General features: G+C 35.6%; 1 protein-coding gene across 1 annotated transcript; it reads right to left on the bottom strand.

The window, feature by feature from the left end:
- Window positions 1–1,766: 1,766 nt before the first annotated feature.
- On the bottom strand, window positions 1,767–10,218 carry LOC102609059 (phosphoglucomutase, chloroplastic). The gene is made up of 22 exons (XM_006490226.4): window positions 9,772–10,218; window positions 9,614–9,679; window positions 9,250–9,294; window positions 9,079–9,171; window positions 8,919–8,971; window positions 8,206–8,257; window positions 8,036–8,104; window positions 7,724–7,792; window positions 6,511–6,633; window positions 6,372–6,424; window positions 5,232–5,310; window positions 5,078–5,142; window positions 4,932–4,999; window positions 4,340–4,458; window positions 4,193–4,267; window positions 3,949–4,064; window positions 2,875–3,016; window positions 2,650–2,731; window positions 2,516–2,562; window positions 2,321–2,398; window positions 2,128–2,233; window positions 1,767–2,050 (listed from the first exon to the last, which is right to left on the bottom strand). Exons 1-22 carry the CDS (start codon window positions 10,009–10,011, stop codon window positions 1,983–1,985), a joined length of 1,908 nt encoding a protein of 635 aa, XP_006490289.2. The 5' UTR covers window positions 10,012–10,218; the 3' UTR covers window positions 1,767–1,982.
- Between the last annotated feature and the right edge of the window lie 569 nt (window positions 10,219–10,787).

Below are 10,787 nucleotides of genomic sequence, written 5' to 3'. Positions count from 1 at the left end.
GACAGAAGAAAATAGGTGGAGAACAGAAAGAGGAGACATGAAGGTCCATTACTACAGGCAGCTAACATGATGGTGGAGTTGTCACAACAGCATGCATATACAAAGATGGGAGCAGAATTAAGTTTTTATTTTTTAAATTCTCTCTCCACGAGCAAATCCCATGATATTGATAGACCCAACAAGGTTGGATCTATTACACAACTGTAGTTAAAGAGTAGGGAGTTGTGTTTGTGTCACATTTAGGACAAACACAGTTTCATCCTCTTTATTTTTATATATATATATCCACTAAAAAGATTGCTTACATGCTTTCACTCTTGTCTGAACCATTATTTGTTGGTGGGTCTGGTGGAGGATTTAAATCATTATACAAATGGGGAGCAGAGACTATCCGGATTGATTTTGGTTTTGGATCTTTGAAGAAAAAGATGGATTCCATTGCAATGATTTCAAAAGTATGTTCTCATTGTCATGGAAATGCTATTGATGGTGACGAGACCAGTTGGCGTTGCACTATCATGATTGTAGCTTATAGCTAAACATCATGTATTCCAAATCATCCTACGTTAATTTGGCTTCTACTAATTTTAATACCAAAGATTGAACATTACAACTATAACAGACCAACATGTTGTTGTGGACTTGTGGTTGCTGTCTCATATTCACATGTAATACCATGAATGGTTTTTTTCGTCTCCACACGCTTGCTTGTCATTGCTCTCAAAGATTGATGCCCACCCTCAACGAAACAGTACTAATTGTCTTTCCGTCGAACGATCAGTAGTCGCAAAAATAAAATTTAAACTGATAAGTAAACGCTCAACAATAGAATATAAACGCTTGGATAAAAGGCCTACAACTATTAATATCTTCATAATGCACCTATAAAGCAAAGTGTTTCACGGGCCCCTATCAGGGCCACTCTTTTTTCTGGAGAAGAGAATGTAGTTAGAGAGCGTCACATCCTAAAAAAGAAGAAAAGTATCCAACAGGTAACTGAAATGACTTAGAAGTTTTAAAGAGAAAAATTCCAGTGACCCAACTTGTCATCTCATGTTGAGTGCGTGCTGTGACATTATATCACTGAGATTTCGTGTTGCTAGTTTTGCAAATTAGAGGAAACTAGCTAGGAGTTTATAACAACACTGTTTTTCCCATTATGCATGCATATGGTGGTGGGGAGATGCTAGTCTTAGTTGTACCAATAAAGGCGGTCGGGGCCCTGCCATTGGATGGATTTGATCATGGAGATCTATCTGATCTGATCATCTTAGCTAATTAGTTGAATCAATTTAATCCTCACATCAAGTCTCTTGATGAATGTTTATATCTAATTATGTATATACACCACCAAATTATGTCTTAAGAAAGGGTTGCAGCAATCATGTTTATCAAGATGATCCAACATATGCATCCACAATGTTCAGTATGCGGACAGCTGAAACCTGAAAAGCTAAGCAAGAAAATTCAAAAGTTTACACTTACTACATGCTCTAATTCATTCAAGGTGGAACACTGCAGCATCAAGGAGGATTGCTCCCTCATCTACGTGCGGTTGGTGATGAAGTCAACCAATGTCCGTAATCATTTTATGAACTTAACTTTCAAATGGTTTTTATCTTTATAGATTTGATGCTCTAAAACTGTAGTCAGATAAGCCATGATAGGTTTTCTTTTTACAGTCGGCTTTCTGTTTCTTTTAATGAGAGTTTCCCCTTCTCCATTTTATATAAGCACGCGACAAACAAGGGGAATAGCATCAAATCTATTGCTAATTGACTAAGACATTTTATTTCGACCTATGTACTTCATTTGCATTCCATGGACTTATTTATGGTCCCATGATGCCAAATTTCCTAACCAAACCTTAACAGGAAATATTTATGATAACTCAACTCCAGCATGAAAAGTTGGTATGCCCATCTCTCAGCTCCAACTTAAAATAACACCTGATACATAGAGACTAATAACGGGAGAGCTCTTTATGTGATAACTGTAGGTTTCTCCCTTCCAGTGAAGTCCCTCAACTTTGAAACAGATAATGCCAGATCTGAAACATGATAAATGATAACTAGGAATAAGTTACATAAGTTAACAACAAACTAGTGCAAATAACAATGAACTAACCTATTAACGGTTTCAAGGCTGATTGTGCATCCATTTCATGTTTAGAGACATCTGGCTCAAACTGTTCAATGTAAATTCGAACAGTTGCACCTGCTGAACCAGTTCCCTATAAGAAAAATATGAAATTCATGGTCAAGTCATACTAGTGTATGATCCTTCAATTGCACATGAGGAAAGAAAGGTTGGTCCATACTGATAAACGAAATATTATCCTTGATCCGTCTGTGAAAACAAACCGAACACCTTGCTTTGATGCCACACTTCCGTCAACCTAAACCGTTTGGTACAACACAAATGGAACAGATAAGGAAGAAGCAAAATTCAATAAGAAATTGGTTGAAGAAAATAAAGCACATCCAAGAAAATAGGTACGGTTGTTTAAACTTACTGGATCAGTGTATGCAAAGTCATCTGCAAATTGAAGAACATAATTTCCTACAATATGAAATTTTCAAGTGGTCAAGCATTGACAAAACAGAGTGTAATGTTAAAAAAAAAAAAAAAGTTTTGTAACAAACTTACCATACTTATCGCCTGCTTTGCTCTTAGATACCAAATCTCTAAGATATCCTATCATTTTATTTGCTCCTTCAGATTCACATTCCTGAACATAGATTTAAACATGTTAAAGAGATGCAATGATTCCACGATGAAACAACTTATTCCACTCAGTTTCAAGAAAATCCAAAACTGATACTGGAGCAACAAGTATAATAATTTTGCATTGAATTCAATTGCAAAGCTTACTTCATAGTCGTATCTCGAAAAGAAGTTTCTGCCATATGTTGCCCAATGTGCTTTCACAACATCAGAGACAGATATCAACTTGTCCCCTGGTTTCTTGTCTTTGTTTCGGTGCGCAACAATTGAAAGCCAAGCCAGCACAGCCCTGTCATTTGGTTCATGTGGAATTTTAAAGTTGATGGGAATTTGGAAGGTCTGATATATTAATCTGACATTTCTTGATAGCAAGATCATGTAAATGATGAAAAATTACCATAAAATCAAACACACAGACAAAATTACAACACTATACAAAAGAATGTAAACAAGGGACTACCAAGGCGAGCGACTAGGGTACTTCAAAATTCAGGCCTTAATCTAGCCAAACTTAAGACTATATTACAGAATTTGTATACGCTTAAGCTCACGACAAGAACATGCTTCTGAAAATTTGCTTAAGGCTCCATTTGTTGAGGTGTTTGGTAACCCCAGTAGCTGGGCTTTCTTTTGTTTTTTTTTTTGGGGGGGGGGGGGGGGGGGGGGGGGGGTGTGGGTTTGTTTTTTCCTATAGTGATGGTGTACTACTATAACATTAATTTGGCCCAGCTATAATTTATTTAATGGTGTTTACTAAAAACCCATCAGCTTTCTTGACAAACATAGCTTTTATTCGACAGGCTTAAAAACCCCAGCACTTCACTACCAAATAAATCCCTAGTTTAAAATATTATACTTCTTATCAATAGAAGGAAGAAGACACTAGAATAGAATCTCAAGAAAAAGGTCCTTTTTCTTCATATATATATATATATATATATATTAGAAATGTTCCAATCCAGGATCCTAGACTCTGTAAAAAGTCTAGGAAAGTTATTAACCATATATATATATATATATATAATTCATCTATGAATGGTACATCCATGTGATGTTCTACAGTGAAAAGGTCAAACAAACATGGGTAAAGGCATCCCAACAAAGAATTTATGTAGCAACTTGAATTCCATTTCTGCATTGATATATTTTTGCGTTGGGAAAGGTAGGCAGTTTTTCCACCCAGTATTCCCAATGACCACTATGTTAAAGTAGAAAAATTACCATATGCCATCTTTCTCTCGAATGTGATCAGAACCAGTACCAAAACTTTCTTCCCCACATACTGACAACTTCCCAGCATCCATAAGATTACCAAAAAATTTCCACCCAGTGGGAACCTGCATCCAACAAGGCATTTTGTCTGTTAGGACAGAAGAATCCCTACACACGTAAAATGCCGTTCTGTACATCTTTTTTCCAAAAAAAAAAAAAAAAGGCAACAATCCAACAGTTTAAAAGTGTTAACCTCAAAAAAAGGAAGTTTCAATTTTTCAGCAACACGATCAAGAGCACCACTTGTTGGCATGGATCTTGCCAAACCCTGGGAAATGATAAGTCACTGTTTATAAGTCAGAGTAGAAACTTGGAAAGAAAAGGTGCTTTAGCTTCCTACCTTAGGGCCACTCTTAAAGTATGGAATGGCTTCTTGCGCATTGGCTGCAATAATTGCAACCGAGTCTGAGGGAGTGACAAAAAAACCCTTACCAAGAATCATATTTCTATCTCCATCTCCTGAATAATAACAACAGAATATGTAGATTGTGACCAGATAGAAGGATATGTTGTGGTTCAACTTTATAAAAAATAATACCAAGAATCTAATGATAGTAATATCTTCACAATGTTAAAGCATTAAAAAGTTTATACATCAGATACGTATGGAATTATTACCATATGGAGAAGAAAACAAGGATCAAATGACAAAAATACAAATTTAATACTTCAAATATATGAGGATTCCAAAAGTGGTCTTATAAGCACAAGCAGACTTGGAACCTTGATGAAAGTTGTAAAAATATCCTAATTTGTAAGTATTAGTGCCAGCAGTGCTCCTTCTACAAGCACAAGCAGACTTAGAACCTAGATGAAAGTTGTGAAAACATCCTAATATATATGTATTAGTGCAATCATGCAATGCTTGGACTTATATCAAAACACAAGAAGTCTTAAAATGGTATTCTATCTTTAGTGATCATTTCACATACCATCACTTGCGGCTCCAAAATCAGGTCCATTCTCACCATACATAATGGCGACCAAATCTCTGGCATATCTGTTTTTCAATAAAAGTGAGTTAAGCCATGAAACATTCACAAGTAACCTCCCATTTTGTCATTAATAACTTTCTTACGTAAGATTAGGATCGGGATGACCGTGCCCAAAATCCTCCAGAGGCACTCCATTTAAGATTGAATCCTACATGACATATCTAACATATGCTATCAGCAACACAAATAGTAATCATGATAATAGTACCATCAAGATGTTTTATGTGCGGAACATACCGGTTTGGCCCCTAGCTTCTCCACAAAGATGGGTTTTGCATATGCACCAGTAACTGCATGCATGGCATCAAATACGAACCTAGAATGTACAATCCAATACAGTGCAATTTAGAACCATGAAATAGCATCTTGACAATCATCCAAGCCATCAATAATAAATTATGCCATGAATGCAAGACTTTTTCGTTACCAAAATAATAAAAACCAAAAGCAGAAATGCAGGAAGACATGAGAAGCAAATCAGAAGCCTATAGAACGTCTGAAACCACATAAAACTGGCCCCATGTGTAATCAAAATGGAAATAAATCTGGCTAAACCACTTCAACAATGAGAATTCAACAATAAATAAGCAAAAAGATAAAAACGCAAATGCAAAAAGCCCAAACAATGAGTTAATTTAATAACAAGGCAGATAAAGTTCTGAATTCTAGTTCTGAAATAAACTAATAATTACATTGCCCAATTCATTAAATGGTAATAGAATAATTCTGCTAACTTAACAATGTAGGAATTCCAATAATTGCCAAGTGCATGTTGGATGGGAGACAGCATATCCCCAGGATTAGCAAGGTGCTAACACAGCCCTAGACATGCATAGGTTAGGTCAAAACAGATCTTGAAGAACCAAGGAGTTACGATAAAGCATTCTGAACAATGAGGAATTGTGCATCATTAACAACAAACCATTCCTGGACCATGTGGAAAATGAATCTCGCCCATAAACAGATAGTAGTTTAAACTCATAATTCAAAAAAAGAAAAAAGAAAAACAACCCTCCAAGTCAGCCTGTCAGTAAATTCCATAGGTGGCCCCAGCTACAGTGGTGTGATCGGACAGGATTGTCGTTGCTGGCTGTGAATTGTATGTGAGCAGGCATTATCAAGTTGAGTTACTATGAGAAATGAAATTCAGGTCCGAATTTTCTTTTTCAACATATTAAGATATACATCAGATAAAGCCATAGGCCAAGGGCAAGAAGACTACATTTGAGATTTCATGGAGTCACATTGCTGGTGGTCCTAGTCAATTCTATCATGCTTCATCTTTGGGAGTAAATAGGAAAAATGTTTGCAATAACCAGAAATGAAACTAAGAAACAGAAGGTAGAAGTCCTGCCTGGTAGAGGATACAATTTATACCTGAAATCAGATCGTGAAAGAAGACTTCTGATAAGTGGAAAGTCAAATACATTCTGCACAAAATTCAACATAATCAGAGCAATGAAGTACATGAATTTTCATCCTAAAATCCCAAATATGCATATGTACTGTTTTCTACCTCCATCAGCTCCAAATAGTCAGAAACTGGGTCTACTACTTCAACACTGAAGTTTCCAAAATTTGTAACTCCAAGAGAAGAAAGATCAACATCAGGAATGTCTGCCATTTTAATTTCAGAGATCTGCACGACACATAAACATCTCAAATCTCAGGCCAAGGTGGCACACGGTCAAGTAAGTTATTGATGATATCCCAGTACAATTCAAAAGTTTTATGAGTAAAGTTTCTAAAAATGATGAAATGAACATCAACTATAATAAGGTAGACAGGGGTAAAGACATCTGGCCCGAGCACCGGAAGAAGAATGAAAGAAAAAACACAACCGATTAACTCTTATTGATAAAATCCTGCACAAAAGCAAGGACAAATGTGAAAATAACATTTAATCTCCCCGATGGGCACAACAAGCCGACCTGTACTGCCTGATTGTTCTAATAGATGGCATAAAACTTACTCAAAACAAACCACAAGAACATGTACTTTTGGTCTAATCCCCAAAAACCCTAGTATGAGTCCTATTTTGCTTGATTGTGCTGATAGAGTGAGAAACAAGAAAAATTAGAGTTTAAAGATCAAATTATTACTAACAAGCTCTTACAGTCATGACTCAGTCAAGCATGCAACTGAGAAACGACAAGGACATCTCATCTACTCAGTTATGGACTTTGAACATCCAAAAAGTTCAGCTCACTATTTTTACCATCGTGGAGGAAATGGAACAAACCTAAAATGCACTTTCGAGGTATAGAACGGTACTTAAGGCACACAAAAAGATACAAGCACAACATAAAAATAAGCATGACAAGTAGACCCTCCACCCCAACAAATGTTTTTCAAAAGATTTATCAGGAGTGGGGAGTATACTACTCACTGCTGCAATCAATCTTCACTAATTTTTTTTTTTTAAATGAGTTCTACTTTGGGATGCAAAAACAGACTCATTTAAGCATATTTCACATTTTAAACATATAATCTAATGGTAACAGCAATGAATAAATTCTTAACAAGCGAGTGGAGAGCTGATATAAACAAGTAAATCAAGAACTTAAACTGAAAAACCCATTTTTTACTTTTCAGATGAGGCTGATATAAACAAGTAAATCAAGAACTTAAACTGAAAAACCCATTTTTTACTTTTCAGATGAGACAGGGCAATATTAAAGAAAAATGAACAGGAAGGATAGCAGAACATGTACAGAATAATTACTTACAGAAAGTGTGTTTCCATAGATCTTGTCAGTTATGGATTCAGGAGCAGGTTGGCCGCTGCTGTAGTTAAACTGAAAATAAGAACAGGGCCTTTGAAACCAGTAAACATCACATAACAAGTTATATGGCATAATCAATGCATGAACAAAGCTTTCAATATATGAGTGATCACAATTTCAACACTTCCACATTGTTATGGCATGTTTTACTCAACAAGGTTTAGCAATGGAATCATCATAAAGTTTAAACCACGAAATGTTAGGATTTAAAATTAACAATAAAAGACGTGTGCCAGAGCATAACACAAGCATCACCTTGATACCCCAATCATATTCAGGCCCACCAGGATTATGGCTCGCGCTCATTATAAATCCACCATTGGCCTGAGTAAAATACAGTTCAACTAATCAATAAAGGGCCAAGAAAAACAAAATGACATGCTAAAAATACTTTTGAAGAAAGATAAAGAGAAGTAAACAATTGCCTTTTGCTTCCTAATGACAGCAGAAACAGCTGGAGTTGACATAATCCCATCCCTGCAATGGCAGAACTCAATTTAGGTTTCAGAACAGAAACCCAGACAAGAAATTTGTAGCAGAAAAATTGGCTTCCCAATTATAGAATATCTTCAAACCATCAAGCACCAAACTTTTCCGTAAAAGTCAGAAATCAAAAGTTATGATAGGAGTTATTATCTGGACTGTCTCTTCGTTCAATTTACACAATGTACGAATGACCAACCAAATAATCAATTAAAAATGAATGGTACTTTTGGAATAGCAAACATGCATTCAGTTCAGGAGAAAAGAAGTCTCATCAACTTCTTCAGCACACCTCAGTTAAAACAGAAATTAAAGGAATACCAACCAACCCAGCTCTTCCATTTTGCACACTAAGTGCCAATTATTAACTGAAAGATTTGAAACAAATTGCATATATTTCTTACATGTATAATTTTGAGATGAAAATATGCAAGCAAAATAATTCCATGTTTCGCAGAGCAGAATCAAATAAGGGGTGGAGGTTAATTTGAGTTAAATAGCACAAAAGCAAACCCTTAACTGCCGCATAAAATTAACTGAGTTGCACAATAGGGCTAAAAGGTATTGCCCTTAAGTAGCATTTCCATTGTCTCCTTGTTCTTGCTTTGAAAAATATTCATATGGCTCAATAATAGAAACCAATTGAATTACTTACCTGCCAACCATAATTTTTCCAACACCATTCCCAGCAGCAATTTTGATAATTATCTGCATTTCAAAAGAAATGAGCTTGCATTTTCCAATTCTCATGTGAACCAACACAGCAGAGACATAAATTAAGACCATGACTTTTGTCAATCACTACAAAATCTCACCTGCGCAGCTTCTTTGTTGAAGTAACGGCCATCGCCTCCCAACACCAAATGCCCATTCTTGTAGTCCTCTGGTGGCAATGAATTAAACAATGCCTACACATGACAAAGCCTAATCAATGTAAACCGCAATTAACTAACACTAAAAATGCCATTAAAGCGAAAACCTCATACCTGGATCCAATTTGCAAGGTAATTTTCTTGCTTAAAAACTTTAACCTACAACAGAAGAATCAAACAAAATGAACGAACCACCCTCTGAACTCCATTTGATATCCATTACAATGACCAAAAAACTGGTAAGCATATAACCAACAAAACTATCCACTCAGCTTACACTTCTTCAACTATATCGTCTGCTTCAATCAAATACCATTCAATCCAGAAACTCCAGTTAAATCAAACACAAGAAGAAAATAAATAATACCCCGAATTTCATTTCCTCTTCTTCTTCTTTCTCGGCAACCAAGCCATAGATCAATAGAAAAAAAAAAAAGAAGCGAATAAAAAAATAAGTAAATTAAAAAAAAAAAAAAACCTTCTTTCTTAGACCACTTGTTCCAGTCTTCTGTCCCTCAATTGGCTTAGTTGGCACTGAATTAACCTGAAACACACATTCAAGAAACAAAACTCTCACAAAACAACTTCAAAACCAAAAAAAAATAAAAATTGATCACTTCTGTAAAATTATATAACCTTGATGCCTTCAGGATCGGCAATGGCAGTGGAAGAAGATGAAGAAGATGCTTTAATAGAGAGTGAATGTGCATGTGAAGTTCTAATAAGAGGAAGCCTTGGAGAACAGGAAAGAAGAGAGAGAGATGAACTTGATGAAGAAAAAATTGCATTTGACAAAAATGGTCTGCTTTTAAAACTAGAACAAAAAGATGGTAATAGCATGTTGTTTGGTTTGAGAGAATAAGAACAGGAAGCCATTGCTTCTGATTCTTGATTGTTAAGTGCTTAATGGGTCTTTTTCTTATAACTTTTAAGCCTCTCGTTGTCAGCGACTGAAGAAGATGAACGCGAACTGTGTGAGGTGAAGTGAAATGAAGATCCGAGATCGAAGTGCCAGCTTCTCCTTGTCAAGACCTTCGAGAAAATCCAACGACTGCCACGTGTACTTGCGAGTTGAGATACACTTTATCTTTACTTTTTGTTGTCATCATGCGACTTGTGAACTTTTTCTCTCCTCCCCTTACGTTCTTCTTTTTTTCGTTTTTTTTTCCGTTCTCTCCCCCCCCCCCCCCTCTTTCTTTGTACACTCCATTCAAAATCTAGTATTGTATAATATTAAAGATTTTTTTTTTTTTAAAATTCATTTGCATACATAAAAATGGAAAATAATAAATATAATAAAGAACTTTGAATCTGTTATGATTTTATCAAATTCATTCACACCAAAATAGTCTCAAACGAATTATGATCTTATTTCCTTTAAATTTATGATATGATATAATCTTTGAGAGATCCATCGCTAGTCATTAGATCTCTACATTCGTTCTTATAAAATTAGGTCTGACCATAATATTTCAAAGTTAATGCATGTCATGAGTACTTTCAAATAATCAAAAAGTCTGATGTTCAAACTATAGAATATAATACCACATAAAATCGTAGTCAAAACTATAAGGATATGTTTGGCGTGTGGTATTGCATAACATTAGTGTGCAGTCCCAACGTTAGATTAAACCAATCTCATGTTTGGCAAT

The sequence above is a fragment of the Citrus sinensis genome, chromosome 9, assembly GCF_022201045.2.
Source record: "Citrus sinensis cultivar Valencia sweet orange chromosome 9, DVS_A1.0, whole genome shotgun sequence".
NCBI classification, from domain to species: Eukaryota; Viridiplantae; Streptophyta; class Magnoliopsida; order Sapindales; family Rutaceae; genus Citrus; species Citrus sinensis.
The sequence above is the reverse complement of the archived record's forward strand: the minus strand, read 5'-3'. Positions and strand labels throughout refer to the sequence as shown.